We start from the raw sequence: 19656 nt of genomic DNA, 5'->3' as shown, positions 1-19656 counted from the left end.
AATTATTACGCTTATTCTTTAGGAATATCCAAAATGCTTTCGGGTTTTTCTGAATTTGCTTTTCAATGTTAATATTATGTTTATTGTAGGCATCACGTGTAATTTTGTCACAGCGATCACTAAGTAATCTTAACTCTATTTCATCTATTGGATTATTATATTTTTTAAACCGTTTTAGAACCTTACATTTTTCTTTTATTCGTTTTTCTATGTTTTTATTCATCCAAGAAGGGTATCTGGTACTTCTAATTTTGTGTAATGGAACGTAACTTAAAAGATTTAAGTCTTTAAAATTAAATTAGGCCTGTAATCTCGACATTGGCGAAATAATCGGTGGCCTGTCAGCACAAATAAAAGCCAAAATGAAAAAAAAAACGAATTCGATTTAAATCGTTCATCAAAAACATATACATACATAACAAATAAGGCATATCATTCATTACAAAATTAAAAAGCACAGGCTTTGTACCTACATACTTAATAACTTTTAGCAGGATATGTATACAATTCAATTCGTATTTTAATGGCTTTTGGTTGTGCCGACAAGGCACTGATTACGGATATGTATAAATTTAATTGCAATGATTGACATAACTTTGTAACTAAACATTAGGAATATAAATCAATTAAGTAGTATAATAAATGTCTATGTCTAAATCTGATGGAAAATAGTGACTACCAAGTTATTTGTCCTTTATCCTAGGTAGAATCTTCATTTCGAACCAACAGTGAAATTTTATATTTTATATAATTCTGTAAAATGTCGATTAAAAAGTGATTGTTAAAAACCCTGCTTCGATATAGTATGATATTATATCATATCATACAGTTGTGCGTTTGTTTATATTGGACACTAACTTTGCAAGTCAAACGTGCTAAATCTTTGATTTTAACTATGAGTTTGAGAAAGAATTGGCGTTTTGAACGTCGATGTTATCGCAATTTTGAAAGTAAAATTAAGGTGGAAATAAATAGTTAAGTGTTATATTATAAATAAAAATGTATTACTCATAAACTCTTAGTGGGGCACAATAAAGTTGAGTTATTAACAAATCGTATGAAATACGATTCTAAGGTTTCAATCAATAATCTTTATTCCTACTTCCATTGGAATTGGCTATACTTTTATTGGCCTGATCAGGGGTGAACTCGTGACATCTATATCTGCAGTACCCAAGTACCTAATCTTTTTATTTTTCGCAACGAAAATAATAATAATAATTTTACATAGTTCTATATACTTATCGTTTCTATCCTTATCGTTATTATTTATCTATACTAATATTATCAATGCAAAAGTAAACCTGTCTGTCCATCTTTTGCAATTTCACGGCCAAAGCGAATTTGCTGAAAATTTATAACAAGGAAGTTTGAACTGCAAATAAGGACATATACTACTTTTCAATTCTAACACCTGATGACCACTAAACGAACGAAGCTGCAGGCGAATGATTTTTTTTAATCACTAGCATAAAATTAATTTGCAAACCTAAAATTTATATATAGTTACTTAAACAGAAATTGACATTAAAAACAAAATTACTGAAAAGGAAAACTGTTAATCTCCTTATATACCTCTCATTATATGTATAAATATAAAATAAGAGCAGATGTTTGTACTAAATCTTTATTATAAAAATAAATCAGTAATTCAAACAAAAGTTGGTTCTGTAGACAGTTTTCTCCTTTAATTTAAACTTATTTTGAATTTTGTGGATTGGTGTGAAGGAATAGGACGTAGAAACGATTAAAAAAATATACACATAAATATTTGGTCTCAAGAAGTAGTTGGTATTTTATTATTTTTTAATTTAAAATCATCAAATTAAATTACAATAAAAAACGAAGTAACTTGGAATGTTAATTTATCTTACTTGAATACATTTATTAACACTTATTATCTAATTAATGTTTTACATTAATTGATTTCTAAATTATTTCTATACAATTATCAACTATAACGAGTTTATTTCACATAACTATATCACAATATGTACAATGGAATGTTGATTACTATCATAGAGAGGTGTAGCGAACTGTCAATAGGGTCTCCAAACTTCTTGACTTCCCGCTCCATAAAGTCCATTTTTCACATCGTCGGCGGATTCACAAGTTTGCACTAGACCGCTCGGTTCGCCCACACCGGGTAAATCAGTTGTAATAGAAATGCCGCCATCTATATCATTAATTTTAATTTCACTTGGCATGTATTGTTCGAGGTTGTATTTATCTGATGAACTGTGCAAGTGGACGTGTATTTGATTCTGATTAACAGTTGAGTACGTTAAATTCGGTAGGATCATTTGTGGATTTGGATTTATGTAAGGAGTATGAGATTGTAGGCAGGCGGGGTTATTATTGATGTTGTTGTATTGGTAATTGTAGCTGTTCGCCGGCCAAGAATTGTAATAATTTGGGTCGTATCTTTGCGTAGTCATTGCAGGAGTGTTAAGGTCGGTGAGGGTGCCACTAGCGCCGCTAGGGCTCCCTTTTACGAAGCCCGTTGAGCCAGACTGGAAGCCGCTGTAGTCAGTCGTATGACCGAGGGGTATTTCAGGAAGGACTGTAATTAAAACAAGCATAAAAAGTTAAAATACATTAATTCTGATAATAGTAGTAATATAAAAGTAATTGGTCCTTCAAAAGATCTTTAGATTTATTTACGTAATTTTAATTTACCTACTTGAAATATTAATATAACGAAGTTGTTCATTGTATTCTTTTATAATTGTTAATCTTATTGAAGTATAGGTAATCCATTAATCCAGTGTATTAATAAATATAATTTTATAACGTTAAAAAAAGCAATACTGTAATTGACGTCTAATGATTTCAATCACTTGACGACGCGACGTGATCAAATTAAAAACATAATATTTAAGTGCCATGTTTTTTTCTCTCATGAGGCCTTTATGACGTTCGCAAAAATACGTTACTATGTAGGTAGGTAGGTACTAATTCTTTGGAATAATAAAAAAGGTTTTGATATAAAAAGGAATGAATATGTTATGCTTGATACTTTTTATTTGCTTGACGACACAAGTGGGGAACTAATAGACAAACTGTGACTTTTTCATAGAATATTTTTCTCAGAAAAGTTAAATTTAGCGGTATAGTCAACATTTCCGAGAAGAAATTATTTGATAATGTTTCAATTGCGTTACTGTTCGTTTTGTTTTTCTATAGCTACCTGCAGGTATGTGTATCGTCGGGTCTGGTTTGTAGTAGGCGGGTTGAAGGGGTCCGTAGGACGGGTATACAGAGGCTGATGAAGGGTATCCCGTGTTCCACTCACTTGCTCCGAGAATGTTTCCAGTGTTCTCTGGAAAGCAAGAAAACGTATTTTGATTACAAAACATGCAATAATTATTGATGATCACAACATATATTACTCTGCATTGTGTTTAGAAGTACCACATGAGTTATACATATTATTTTTGTCAATACCAATGTTAGCATTATCACAAGCTATGGAATCTTCCATACTGATAATTTGCAAACAGTTGCAGAATGGCTTGGTTTTGCAGCACAAACCTCCACGACCTTATACCTAAAGCGTAATTGTAGAAGTTTACCTACGTAATAGAAGTAATAAATACCGGAAATTTTATTAGCCCTTTCATTTATCTTGTTGAACAGAAGTGTATTTTTAAGATAAGTAAGTAATATTTATTGTTATTTTAAGTAATGGTATACTTGCACCTACATGTTAATTAGCCATTTCTGTCGCATAATAAGTAGTTTATATAACGGGAATACAATTAGGTATTAAAATAAGTGTGTTAATGACAAGTGACCAAGTTGATAATGTCGGTCGATTATTAAATCAATCGCCCATTGTCAATGACAGGTGTTAATCATGGAGGTCACGCGCGCGGAACTTGTGATCGTTCGTGTTGGGATTGCCGGCTGATTCATACGGTGCAATATATCAACGAAACTTAAGACTGCTCAGAGTGACTACAAATGATGTGAAAGCACTTTTAGTTTGTACATTTTTGTTATAAGTAGACCAGGACAGTCTTAGCTCATTTCGACCTTAGGCATTTTTTTGCATATCCCATTACTTATAAAACAATAATAGGTAAGTATATAAACTTAATAAATGTCAAAAATGTTTGAATGAATAAATTATATGTGGTCTCCAAGGGTCTCCTTTCCTTATACCAAGGTCCCTCGATGACCTGATGTATTGCGCCGTTATTTAAATTACCAAGCCTTTTGGCCCCTGCGAGAATTGGGCATTAAGCCTGGACCAGTAATGTTATTTCTAACATTATTCCTGTCTACAAAAATCGAACTTAAAACCAATATAATTCAATAATTTATAGTTTTCCAGTGTCTTGTTAAGTAATACTAATAAAATGTATTATATTTTCAAGTATTGTATAAGAATTTCAACTGGAGTTTCCAATTAAACAAATTAAGATTATTAGATATTAATCAATGAAGTTTGCACAAATGATACAATACTTTTAAAATATTTAAACTCTAGTATCTAGGGATTATAACGAAAAAATCTAAATGTAATGGGTAAACTTAAGCTGTCAGTATTTCAGTATTTGCATTTGATTGATACATGCCCACAAAACAGCCTACGTGAACAGTTTACGTTATTAACGCTGTACAACGAACGATTGACTCATTGCTGATAAAACAAATCATTATGTTAATTCTTATAGTTTTGTTCGTCAGCTTTGTATGTATATTCGAGGGCCACGCGAGGTGTGACACGTATACGCGCCCTTCGATTAAGAATATATTAAACAAATATTTATTTTAAAAAAGTACGATTTTTAATAGTAAAGTACTAGGGAAGGACCCAGGCCCTCGTGGGCGTAAAATAGGTGGTTTGTGTGCTATAAGTAAAATTTTATAAATTTCACGCGTGTAAAGCCGCAGGGTCAGCTAGTAAACGATATAACAAACCTTCACTGGCTATAGTAGGTAAATAAGAGAAATAGCAATATATTCATAATTAATTTATCAATATTGTTGGTATGAAAAAAAATTAAAGCATAAATCTATCACTAATATTATAAATTCGATAACAACTTTGGTTGTCTGTCTGTTGATCTTTTACGACCTAAACATTGTATCAAAATTGATGATTTTTTTATAAAGCAAGCTTGCACTCCATGGAATGACATAGGCTTATTTTTATGCCTAACACCGCGCAACTTACAAAACATATTTATAGTTAGAAATATTAATAATCTGTCCGTATGTTGTTCGACCTCATCTGTCTTAAGCTTTAAAGTGAAATAGCAAGTAAAATATATAATAGGTACCTAGTTCATTAGGAATGGTTGCAGTATTGTTTGTATTTCTCCAGTTTCAAACGACAATGGGAAAAATATATTTGTGTTTGCTTCGGAGCACGTGCTAATTAAATTACAATTAGGATCCTTAGTCTCGTATATCTTTTATATAAAAAACTATGTTGTATATTTGTTTGAAATTAATAGTATTCGGATACCATTTGACACAAAAGTTTAAATGTCAGATATTTATGTATTGTTTTATTGTCATGAAAAAGGTTTTTATACGATAGATTTTATTGCAAGTGTTATTGGAAGTTGTATATAATATTTTTATACAGCTAGTGTTATAAACTCTTTCTCAATAACTACTGATGTTGTACATTGGGCTAGGGATCTGTCTGGAACGTCTGTAATATTTAAATTTAATGTTTAAAGTTTGCGTTGAGTTAACTTAGCAAAACGACGCTATATTTTTTTTGTACAAAACTCTAGAAATTCGATTGATCTTGTAATCAATTCGTCCTAATTTCAGATGTTTTATGCCATCTATTTTGATACACTACACACGATACAAGTTAAATATCTAGTATTGAACAGAAGTATTGAAGCATTGCTGAATTTTACAAGTGAGCGATTTATAATTAGTATACGAAATATTTTTTATCATTACCGCCTGTCTATCATAACGCGGAAATAAATAAATTAACTTTAATTAGGTACGGTGGTAGCATATACATTAAGTAATTACACATTTTTTTTTGTCGTAAATACACGAAATCTTGAAGTAGGTACTAAACTAATTCATGCTCGAATTCTACGTAAACGAAACTTTTCGTAAACAAAATCTCAGAACTATTAGTAGATTCATATATAAATACAATGTCAATATTGGCATATGTATATGGCCAACAATTTCTTAGAAAAACACCTGTTCAATAAAGATATTCTTATAGTGAGGTTTAATACAAACATTCTTCGTTTTTTTTTTGCAATTCGCGGTATACTACTCCATAGTTTTTCGGTTAATTGTTCGATGTTGGGCGTAAATAAAGTCATATTTAATTGAAACGATTCTTTTGTTCGCGTTATAACGCATATAATAGTTTATATCTAAGATCGTTTGAATGTAATCGTTTTGCGATATGTAAGGAGTAATTCAATTTAAAGTATTAATTTAAATAATTATAATAAACTTGTCTTTACCTTACCGAATGACGCAAACGAAAGGTTCTGGTATTTCCCGTGTTTTAATGAATCCTCCGTTCTAGTAAAACTGAATGTTTGATAGTAGTCAGTTGTAGGACATGCGTTTCTTTTGATATAAAAAAGGAAAAATCCAGTATTCATTTACGCATTAACGAAGAATATTAACATGATCTAAGAAAATTAAAAAGGCATTGAAGTCATTCAATATTAGGATTTGAAGAGTGTTGTTAACATTGGCATTCAACTCGTTCTTTTTTAACGCTGGATCTTTAAAAATATTATATGTGAAAGATAGTAAAATAAAATGTGTAATTATAAAACGGAATTCTTTTTCATAATTTTACTTGTGATATTCATTTTTCATTCGTTTATAGTTAAAATTATCGTCCTAAATTTTGTATGGTATTTCGAACTTTATAAATAAATTTATGTTTTAAAAAAAGTTCATGAGCATGAGCAAAAATAAAATTAGCAATATTGTCATAGGAAACATTTATGATCCTCAATTGTTTTCAATAATTTACATTTAATAACGTTAGAAAATTGACATTAGTCGAATAAAAAAACGGATAAAAATATTTCTAAATTGTATTTTAATATTGCTCCACTTACTTAAAAAGCAGATAACTTTATTTAACAATGGTATAAAATAAAAATAATACATATATTTAAACATATATCTATATATAGCTCACTTTGAGTGAGCCAGCGTAATCACAGGCACAAGGGACATAACATCTTAGTTCTCAAGGTTGGTGGCGCATAGGTGATGTAAGGAATGGTTAATATTTCTTACAGCGCCTTTGTCTATGGGCGTTGGTGACCACTTACCATCAGGTGGCATCATATGTATGTACCATCATATGCTCGTCCGCCAACCAATGCCATAAAAAAAAAAACATACATATTTATACATGGTGTTCGAATTCATTGAGGTGTGTGAAGTACGTAAGCGTCGTTTATAAAAATCTGTTCCAATTTTATGTCATTGACGCTTTAACTACTATGTGACTAATAATAATATAATACGTCGTCACAATATTATCTCTTCATATTATTTATGAGTCACAGGTTACGAGACGGTTTACTATAATTTATTGGGTTTAATATAAATACTTGTATTTATATGATAAGTTATACGTAATATAATAATAATAATAATAATATAATTGTAATATACATAATGCGTTTAATGTGTTTTATACAGAAGACACATTTTTTTATATAGTTTTACGTGTCAAATGAGTTGGAGGTCGACTTGATGATAAGTGATCACTGTCGCCCATGGACACCTGCAACATGTGTCGCTAAAGCGTTGTCGACCTTGAAGGAATCTGTATAAACCTCCGAAAGATGATTTCGCAAACTGCAAGGAATAAAAAAACTCTATGCACAGCGCTTTCCATGAAGGGGTGGGAAGGGGTTGTCGAAAAAAAAAAGTTTAACGCGAAGAGAGTTCACATGAGTCTTATTCTTTTGCGCTTATGCGCGATCGAGATGGTTCGCTCGCGCGGCGGCAAGGAGAGCTTGCAAAAGTGTCCGCAGCTAATTTTAGCCCGAAATCACGACCTTCAAATGGAAAACCTAATGACTCCCACAAATCATGTAAATAGTCTTAAGACTTGCTCTGGTAATGTGCTTCGTATTTATTCTTCAAGTTGTTTGGTTTGGGTCTTTCACTATAAATCGCGCAACCCAGGCACGATTGTTTGTGCTTAGAGATTGAAGCTCTTGCACAAAATATAATTTTTTTGTTTCGAAAAACACCACTGGAATTCTCTCAGTCCACCTCAATCTGCTGACTCATATTGTCACACGGCGGCGAGATGGCTGAGATCGACTGGGCAGCACAATAGGAGACTGGGAATGTTCGTACATTGGTCCCAAACAATGGCTCCAAGAGGCCAGAGACGGATATCTGGTATATAGTAAGCTAACCCTGAATAGTAACCCTGTTAAATTTAATATTTATACATAACTATAATGTTATGCATATCATATTAAAGACATTTTATAATATATTTTTTGTTACATACCATTGTTTTTCACTTTTAAATCTTAACAACTGTTCTGTATGCTTCTGTGAGTGAGTAAATTTCTTCACAATTTAAGGGCATAGGTTTGCGTGGTCGTCTCAGCTTGGTCCGTGGTATGTGATCCTAACCATTCATTGAACTGGGCGTTAAATCGCCTAGGATCACAAACTTCGGCCTGTCAATTTTGCCATTACTGCTATCAGACTTGCTTAGGCATGCGAAGATATACGCTGTGCCACCAAAATCCACAAAATTTACAAGTCTCTTACTCCAAGGCTGTCGAGTTGTTGATATCATATATTGTCCCTGACAATTACTCACACCATATGTTTGAAGGTACGTTTAAGTCTGTACCCTGAGTATTTAAGGAACGACATGTTATCACTGTTAAGAAAAATAGGCTGGCTTTGCCGTCTTAAGGTGATGATTGACGGCATTAAAGTGTGAATGTTTGTGCATAACTCCACTCTCATTATTATCATTGGAAAGGGACGCCGCTCAATAAAAACCTTATTTATAATTTTTCTCATAGTCATAGACAACATTTTAAGAGATTATACAAGTGATGGACGTGAAGGAAATAATGGGTGGTATGAAAAAAAATTTAGTGGTTCCAACAGTGTCAATTGTCATAAACAATTTTCATAAAATGCACTTGAAGTTACTAGGTGGGAGACGGAAAGGCATCCTCGAATCAAAGATACTTTGCGGAGATATATGCATGGTAGTAATGATCGAGAGTCAATTCCTTGGGCTACTCGCCTCTTAAAAGGTGCTATCTAAACAGCAGAGGAGAGTAGTAACAGCATTATTCAACCCGTCTTCCAAGTTTTTAGTCCTTCTTCCCACGAGTAGAAACAATCTAAAAACGTGTTATTTTCTGATGTATTATAAGCACAACGTCCATGTAAAATTTTTGAAATTCAATAATAAATAGGTGACGAAAAAATGGTAATTGTAACGGTTATAATATACCGTGAAATATTAAACTTTAAACAGCGATACGATTGTTTTTCGTGTAGCCTTAAAATGTTATGACTATTATTATATAGTCAACGTCTGATATTTCATCATCGCGTCCTGCGGTAAGATTCGAAATTGTTCTTACAGAAAAGCTATTCTGGTTCCTATATTAAAACATTAATTAAAATAATCAATTTAATTTTGAATGTATTATGAAAAGACAAGCATTGTATTCCGTAAGGTTGAAAAATTGAAATAAAAGAAGTGTAAACATATAACATAATAAAGTGTACACATACGTGTAGACGTGTATACGTGTAGTGTGCAAACAATCTTATATATGTACATAAATATAAGATGTTTAATTTCGACAAACATTTTATAAGCCGTGTAGTTTAGTATTTATATAAAGCTTAATCGAACCGACCAACTTAAATACAGTTCAGCTTGAGCCGTAATTGAAAATGTATTAGCGTTTATGAAAAGTATTCGATAATGATTTTCACGAGCGTCGAATGCAGTCGTGCTCGCAGCTCGCTCCGAAGCCGAACAACCCACTTCATTTTGCGGTTCAACTATCCACTGTTCCTAATTTTGTGCGCTCGGACATGAAATTAAAATCGGGTTAATGTATAAATGAGATATGCACTTAATAAATATTTAATTAGGTGTCTAAATAAAAGCGCTCGGCGCATTCGGGTTGCGGTTCCCGATAAAACGTCATGTAAAATAATGTAGTTCGTGATAGAGAAAAACCGCGGCTCTTTGTGTACCTACATTATATAATGTGCATCTACCCGCAATATTGGCAAATTATGTTTTATATATATGTCACTAATTAATTTGTGCTGCCGATTGAAAAATTTTATCCAGTTACAATAATAATAATAGCTTCATTTAACCGGATCGGTCGAATTTCGTGGTATTTTTATAGATTATGAAATCCTGCCGTGGGGATAATTACTTCAGTTGGTACTTGGTAGTTATGAAAGCAGCTAGCTGTTAACATACAGTCATAGGCACGGACAGGGAGCCTAGGCCTGCCGCTGACGTGGGATAATTACCGCCTCCCCTCGGACCCCACCCTGTAGGTAATGTCACATTAACACCCTCAACGCGTGGAACTGTCAAAACATCCAACGGAGCTGTTTAACGAAATTGCACCGAATGGAAACGATTAAATGAAATTCATTTACAATAAATACGATACTTTCGAAAACACTCCATTATGAAAAATTAATATTCGTAACTTTGCTGATCACACTGTAGGCATAGTACAAAGTTACCGTCACATTCGTTATGAGGCAGTAATACGGCCTTTTGTATTATTATAAAATTATGTAGGTATATTATTCCAGTTAATAATTAGTTTAGGTAAATGTATCGTATTATTTTTTAATATCAAAATTCAGATTTATTAACTTACGATAAGTTTTAGTAGAAGTATCTAAAAAAAATGATATGTAAATTTCAAAGCTATTTAAATTATATTAGGGTTCTCCTAATGACATTAGGGTTCTATAAAGCGGGATATATTTGTCCAATTTTTCAAAATTCCAAGTGTAAAAGATTCTTACAAAACTATGTTAACCTTAATATCTGGTATGTTCTGTCTTAATTATTTATATTTTTATAATATGCTAACATCAAACATCTTGTGAATAGCGTGCTAAATAAAAAAATGCTTATGAAAAACTTTTTTGTTTTTGAAATCTCTTAGAAAATATAATTCAATACAATGTTATCAAATAAGTCGAAAAACTTAAAACATTTATGTGACTACAGAGGACAACTACTCAGTGAAAACAAGTTAATAAATGTAGTCATGAATATAGTTTGTTTGTAGAGTCGTTTTTCTCTTGTTATCATATCGTGTCAACGTTTTTTCTTTTTTGTTTAGAATAGCAAAGGTACATGAACATGCAGTACACGCATGTTTTAAATGCCGGCTCCCTTGCAGAATTTGATGATGATATTGTAAGGTTTTCTATATTAAGTATATACAGATCGTAACATAAATGTTCCCAAATCCAGGCCATACGTATAATGTACGATCGAATTATCAAACTGGTGTTCCGCTGAAGCATTGTTGTTTAGTAGTCAAATAGTTATTTATGAGCAAAATTACAATAGGTCGTCAGGCGCGTCGCGTCGAACGCAAACACATGAAGCAATCAAGGGCGTTGATTAGGGCGGCGGTAATTAGCTTCCTTTGATCAGTTCTTGTTACACACATTTCATGCAAACTTTGTGGTAAATTACTAATATTGACCTAAATTACCTTTGATATATGACTGATAAAATTATATGCAAGTTAATGCAGCTATCAAAATGAAACCATGTGGACCTATTGGTGCCCTTTGGGGGTAAGGCTGACTCGTAGGCCGTGACGGCAAACGGCATGACAGCTTTCCGTCACCGCTATGTACTTCCTTGTGGGTAGTATGTACTTAATAGGTTGTTATAAACTATTATAATAAAATAAATTCTTTCAATAAGCTTTAATGTCGAATTTTAATTGTCGAAATTTGCCAAGCGTATCGTCCACATTTTTTTATTACTAAGAGTTAAATACAATAAAGCAAACATCGTTAATCTCCTTGACTGCAAACATACTATTTATAGAATTTATCAAGCATATTAATATGCAAAATCTCAATCGTGAGCAATATTACTTGCAAAGAAGCCAACGTAAAGCTTACAAACTTGAAACTACTATCCACTAACAAATATTCTTCGAAGATATTACTGGATATAGAGGTATATTAAAGTAAATAATAATTTATCAGTTTCTCTACATTAAAAGAATACCCAATGTCTCTATATTTTTATTAAGAAATAAACATACAATAAAGTTATTTTACTTCGTACTTAAGTACTTCGTTAATCTTGTTATATGTTCATCGGTAAACGTAGAATTGAGTAGACTCATTGACTCAGATTCTCAAGGTACGAAATAATTATACGAATAACACATTAGATAAATTAGTTCACGGAAAAATTACTTGGTCATTGCGTAGTACGAGAGCGCCATTTTAGGCTATATCGTCCTTGTGCTCAACCTACGCTATGATTTTATAATCAAGTCAAGTCGATCCGAGAACTGTTTTTTTTCTATTTGATGTCATATTGAGTCGGCTACATTTTACATTACATTACATTAGCAGCCTGGGCCTACTCTTCCTTTGAGGAGAAAGTTTGGAGCATATTCCAACACGCTGCTCCAATGCAGGTTGGTGGAATAAACATGTGGCAGAATTTCGTTGAAATTAGACTCATGCAGGTTTCCTCACAATGTTTTCCTTCACGCACGAGAGCACGAGATGAATTATAAACACAAATTAAGCACATGAAAATTCAGTGGTGCATGCCTGGGTTTGAACCCGAAATCATCGGTTAAGATGCACGCAGTCTAACCACTGGACCATCTCGGCTCTTATTGATTCGGTTGGATAGTTTTTACTCAAAAATAAAATTATACTCAATTACGATATTTTAAATTGAAGCATAAAGTCAGATAGCACATATTAAATGCTCATGATATTTTTGTACGTCAGTGATATGATACATTATGAGTAAAAACAAAAGAGTAATGCCAATAGCCGCGCATACTTCCCTGAAGCTTTATAAATCACATGAAACTCCCATAAGAATATTTCTCACCCCTCGCCCGCCGAGATTCACTCGTTGTTTTGTTAAGTTTTTGTTACTGATCATTTACATCGTAACGCGGCGTAATTCGATACATCCTGTGCTTGACGGCTCTCGATGAAGGCTCGATTTTTATTTTAAATTCCCAATCACAATAATCCTTCGCTTTTTTTCGATATTTCATGATAAAAACTATTTAAAGAGTATATTCAATATAGTTATTTTGCTATACAGTCATGTTTGTCATTGTTGTCGGAACTAAACCAACATGAAAAATTTCAACTCCGTAGTAACAGGAAGTTGTGCGAATTCAGCTTGCAAGATTTGACCTAAACAAACTAACTAATTAATATTGGAAGTTAAATAAGCTTGTAATAAAAGGCGAAATATGCCTGCACTATTCTAATTCATAACATCTTTTTATACTGTACTTCTTGTATATAAATATTGTTATTAAGACATTAACATCACAACGAAAACGGTGTTGCATTATTTGAATACGAGACTCTTTTAATTGCCTGATCAAAATTCGATTTTCAAATAGAATACAATAGCTACTGACTACACGATAGTTAATGTAAATTTATATTCCATTAAAATGTGTATATACTTTCTTGGCCTGCATATACCTACTACAAAATTTGTTACTTAAGTAAACTACAAGTAAGCTACAATAAAAAATCGGTTAACAAACGCGATTTGTTCTTAATTATTTTATCTTTACCTATTTATATTTAGATACATATTATTTGAATGGAAATATTTCGCAAATATTATCAGTTATATTTACATCGATAGTTGTAGAAACAATTTTACGACATTGACATTTGATTCTATTCAACTAGGACTATGTTTTGATAGAGAGAGTGAGTTTTGTAGAATTCAGCTGCATTGATCTACTACTAATTAATTAGCGTATAATGACAGATGTCATGGCTAATGATCGAGTAAATACATAAGTAAGGATTTACAAAGCACAAACGGTAATATTGCGCGGTTCAGTGCGTCCAGTTCTAAGACACGTTCACTGCGGGTAATGTAAGTTGTAGAGAATGAGTGGCCAAGAAACATGTTTGAGGCGGGAATATATTTGACAAGGTTTTTTTTGTTATTAAATCCTAAGAGACGTGTTGTTGTCTTTATAATATTACGTACGAGTTTAATAGTTTGACGTGTCTCTGTCTCTTTGTTTGCAACCAGCATATTTACAAAAAGCTACAATTGTAGATTTTATTTTTCTTATTACTTTTTTTTTTTTGTAGACAAACTTGTTATGCAATGAAATAACATAAGAATGCCTACTTCAATCAAGTGCAAACATTGCGATTATGAGTTATTTGATTTCTTAATTAACATAAGAATGTTAAAACACAATTGCCTGGTTCGAATAAACGTATGTGTAGGTAAATACCTATACCTAGATACACAAAAAAAACACGTTACTAATTCAAACTCTCAATGAACAAATAAAAAGAAAGTAGTTTAATTTTACACAATAATAGTAGAACTTCTATTGATTAATATCGATAATTTATACTTTGAATAGATATTGGTTTAATCGCTTCCGCTATAACTGGCTCTTATATTCTCGCTCGTGTTGTAACCACACCGAAGGTATTGTTACAGGGAATGGATCTGGCCGATTGACGACCGTTGATACAGCCGGTCGCTCGCGTAACACTATACCCTGAACACGAGACCCGCGGGCTAGCGTTACCTATCACATCTCGGCAGTCGGCACATACCTACCAGTAATGATGCTGTTCTTTAGCAAACTATAGCATTATAATAAGATTTATTACTTGTTTAGATTCATTGCTACATTGCGCATTTTTAGGTACATACATACATATATAATAACACTCTGCGTGTACATCCTTGTAAATTAGAATAATTTAGATAAATAAATGATTTGTTTAAAAATTGAAATTGAGTAAAATATATATATATATTTAAAAAATAATTATATCATATCGACCGTACTTTACTTATATACATTGTGTAATGTTGTTAGTGTTTATTAAACATTAACACTGATTTATAGTTTATGTTAACAGTCTAAAGAAGAAAACACATAATTGTTAAATTAACAAACCTCCCTTAGAAAAAAATTACGTATTACTTAAAAGTAATTAAATAAGATTGCGGTGAAATACCAGTAGAAAATGTACAGTGACTCTATGGCCACGAACGAGCTTCTCATCAACATTTCTGTGCAGACCAGCGCTCATGCTCTTTCACAAGGATAATCAAATTAGTGTCGCGTCACCAAACACCAGTGCACCTATTTAGGACTAAATTTTCAATGTCTTTTTACGACCTCTTCATGAATCAACTGCTTTGTATGTAAATGCATACCGCATTTACTAAGTGATTAGTAACGAAATTGCGTTTGGAGTTGTAAGACAAATTGTGGCGAATAATTTTAACGATTCTTTTTTCATAAACACACTACCGACAGAAGGTAGCCGAGCAACACGTAGAACAATAATTGATTGTATTGAGTACGATGAACACCTCAAAATTGTATCAGACAATGTCGGGGGCGATTATGAAATTTGCATCTCGCTTACTCGTTGACGGTTGAAAGAGAAAAGAGTTTACACGGTGCTATCCGATACGCTTTTTCCTTTGAAGGATAGGTGTACGTGATTCGGTGTGTTTTTTTCGTGGGTTGAATTATTTGTAAGGTTTCGTTATGTGTTGCTCATTACGCTACACGCTCGTATCCTGCCGGCAGCAACCGCAAATGCGAGACATTACGCTGAGCTTCAACCTCGACCCTCGAAGATGGAGTAGACTACTTTAATATTACCATTCGAGATACGTGAAGGCAATCGTAAAAATAAATACATGGCAAAGATTAGTAAAAATTTTATGTTAAAGAAATAGGAGTAACAAATGGAAGCCCTTCAAGTGGTTATTTTTGAAGTTAAGTTGGTTTTATAACTAATATTTTTTATATTCAACTGGTTCTTTCTTTTGGCTTCCTCGTGAATGTAGAATGGCTCTGATCTCGAAAGGGGTATGATAATATTACTTACCTGAATCCATTCAAGGGACATTTTGAAGATGCATTTATTTTGAAATTACTGGTGTCGTACAAAGAACTGAAACATTTTCTTAAATATCTTAAATTTCCATAAGATACTAAAGAATCACTTTACTTTTTACAAGTTTGTAGTATAAATAAAAAAATACCCATAGCACAATAAGAAAATATAAGGCCGTAGAAATAGTAAGAATTCTAGATTTTAATTGGTTGAGCTAGTTGGAATAACGAAAGCTATGCTGTGAGATGATATGTAGACTCAAATAGTTCGGTCTGCGGTTTCAGACTTCTATAAACTACCAAGACACGAGCTGCCTATGATCTTCAAGTAAATATTACCTTTATATGATTAACCTTTTTTTCCGTACTTTTTATAACATTATTATAAATTATAATTATCTTTACATATTCTGTACAAGCATCCTCTGTATATTTTTATTAGAAATACAGTTTTTTGAATAAAATACTGACTTGAAGTGAAAGCCAATATGAAACACTTAATTATAGATATTTTGGACAACGATATTTGTTATAATAAAATAATTATTTTTTATATCTTGTCAATTAACTTCAGATTCATAACTTACGATTTGATTCTTATTGTATAAATATTCTAAATTCTTATAATCCATACCACACACACTTTGCATTATCAGATACTCTTTCATCTTTAAGTACACACACTTTATTAATTATCAGTTAATATATTTAAAAAATATTCTAGAAGTTTTGACGGTTGCGAATAAATTACTCTCTGTCAATTATCCGTGACATGGTGGATCCTATGCTAAACTATGAAGATAGTTTTCCTTTCGAAGTGTTGCGGTTGATTCATTTGACCGCGTATTTACGAATTTATTGCAAGCGCGGGAAGATGGCGACGGAAAATAGTGGCTGATTGTAACGAGTTGGGGGAAAGGCTTAATAAACTGAATAATATACTAAGGACTGTTAACACGGCGAGACAGTTTTCCTGTCGTAATGACTACCAAAATAGAAACCGGTAAAATTATAAAAGTGTGCCGTTTGTTTTACTTCCCTTTATTTTATGAACTAACTAGTTGTCGCCCGATTCTTTGCTCGCGTTTTAGGGCTTAGTCTCAAGTGTTAGGCATAAAAAAGTTTCTTGGAGTTCAAGCTTGCTTCATAGCAAATTTTATCAATTTCGGTCTAGTGGTTGACAGAAAGACAGACAGAGTTATTTTTGTTTTATAATATTCGTATAGTTGTTATATACAACATGTGGAAAACATAACTACTTATTACGTAGAGAATTATTTTAAAAACATTTGCTAATACAGCTCAGCGATAACACATTGATATTATAAGAAAGGTAAATAAGCCAATGTATATACTGTCAAAAATTGGATGTTAAGAAGTGTATGAAGATGTTATTTCCGTTCTATGTATTACACTGGGTCATTTATCGTGCTACCAAAATACAGTAAAAGTGTTAAGTATGTTTAGAATATAATGACCATTGGGTAGAATACCTGGTGAGCGAGTGGAACCCACTCTGGGACATGTTTAACTAATAAAAATTGAATGAAGTTATAAAAGTTGAATGAAGTTATCCAACTGCTCACAAAGGTCCCTCTAACGCTTGTCACACTCTATAAGATTAGTTAATCTTTGTTCATGATGCTAATTATATGGTTAATTTATTTTATTTTAGTTCAATGTCAAATTATAAAAGTGATGTAAGCAAAAGATAATGTATGTCCGTCTGTCCAGTTTGTCCAGGAGCTGTGGTTTGTGGCTAGAGAAGTTAATGTTGCCCGCAGCGCCCCGCCCAGTTTCCATTTTAATCGTTTTAATGCTCCCAAGATGCGTCTTCAGGCATATTTCTCTTTCACTTACGTTTTTTTTTTAAATAATACTTTGGTAAAAATAATTTCTATATTTATATAATATAAAGAAAAGACTAATCCTTTGATTAAAATCAATATTTCCTTCATACAAATTATCTATAAAAGTGTATTGTTAGTATGTCTATCGGCGCGTGCTGATAGATTCTATGTTACGAATATGATGTAGCTGGGCGCGTGCTACAGCGCCGTGCGAAGGCTAATTCGTGCCCACGCCCGCCATTACATCCCACAGTAGCACACGGATTGAAACCGCAGCTATTGCCCCTCGATTTCTGCAGCCCCATCGATCTATAGTTTCGTTATCAAATTTTCACACGGACCCTCGCTCGCTCCAAGATTGACTTTATTTGAGTAAGTGTAACCGCAGAAATACGCGCAAGCGACGTTACCATCGGTAACCGATTGTTCAACGTTCTGTAATACAAAGCTCGGTCGGTTCGGTTTTTTTCAACAAAATTGTCTAACCGTCGGCACTTAGCGAGTGTTGTAGTATGAAATAGAGGAAACAGACGCATTGTAACGATCTTTGTTACGAAGCCGCTCGGTAGTCAATCATAGCACCCGAGATATTGATCATCGAAATTGATCAATCAAATCGAAAATATTGTACCGGAAATGAGGTGCGATGTAATTTTACTTTGTTCACTGAATTGAATGTTTCCAAAATAGACTTTCTTTTAATATTTTATTTATTGATATTATGCGTGAAATTAGTATTGGAATAAACGCTTAAATTATTTTCGATATTGACTACTGGTAGCATTCGTAGATATTAAGTTGTTATAATTTTAGAGAGTGCTTTTCATAAAATTACAATTTAGTTTACACGAGTTACCGTTTTAAAGGTCAAAATTAAATACGATTAATTTTGAAATATCTTATAGTATACCAAAATTTAAATATTTTATTATATATTGAAACCGCAATATTAATACTTATAATAAGAAAAAGGATTAACCTGCAAGGCAGAAGCTTTGTTTTTCTTGTATATCTCAATATATATTATTTTATTTAATTCTGGTATCATTTATGTTTCTTTCTAAAATACTAAAATAATAAAATAATTCTAAATCTATGCACGTCTAATGGTTTCCTAGTTCTGTGAGCGATGTTACGCTGCCGTAATGACATTGTGCCGGCGTCTGTTTTTTCTCTGGATCGCATTTGAAGTTATTGTTATTATTTTCTCCGGTTGGCCATCCCGAGGCCATTGACTTAATATACACAACATCAGACGATTTATGAAACGAAAAATATTTCCGTGAGAAAAAAATACTGTAGAGTTGAAAACTTTTATTATATATTTAAAAAGTCGACCATTACATAATGATAAATATCCTATGATTAAATAATGATTCAACTTTTATAACGAAGTTTTAAACAGAGACGTGATATCTTTTAACACGTTGCGCCAATATTCATAAATATAGCGAAATAATCTAAACCAGCAAACATAACATTCTAGTTTCATAGTTATTATGATTGGTACGATATTACGATTGTTTATCTGGTCGTACATCGGCGCCGATTACCCTGGACACAGCAAGGTGTTCCATCAGTTTGTAATTGGACGGTTCCGATTGCAGACCCCGACTTGATCATTGGAATATAAT

At 32.5% G+C, this 19656-nt stretch overlaps 1 protein-coding gene across 2 annotated transcripts in view; it reads right to left on the bottom strand.

The window, feature by feature from the left end:
- Positions 1-1784: 1784 nt before the first annotated feature.
- The window catches only part of LOC125069754 (protein lozenge-like), a 44657-nt gene continuing 26785 nt past the window's right edge, over positions 1785-19656 (bottom strand). For both annotated transcript variants that reach the window (XM_047679321.1, XM_047679322.1), the window contains exons 5-6: positions 3191-3322; positions 1785-2563 (exon numbers count right to left, since the gene is read on the bottom strand). In XM_047679321.1, the coding sequence (XP_047535277.1) occupies positions 2040-2563; positions 3191-3322 (656 nt within the window). In that variant the 3' untranslated portion in view covers positions 1785-2039. The remainder of the gene's footprint in view (positions 2564-3190; positions 3323-19656) is intronic.

This window comes from Vanessa atalanta, chromosome 16, assembly GCF_905147765.1.
Source record: "Vanessa atalanta chromosome 16, ilVanAtal1.2, whole genome shotgun sequence".
Lineage (NCBI taxonomy): Eukaryota > Metazoa > Arthropoda > Insecta > Lepidoptera > Nymphalidae > Vanessa > Vanessa atalanta.
The sequence above is the reverse complement of the archived record's forward strand: the minus strand, read 5'-3'. Positions and strand labels throughout refer to the sequence as shown.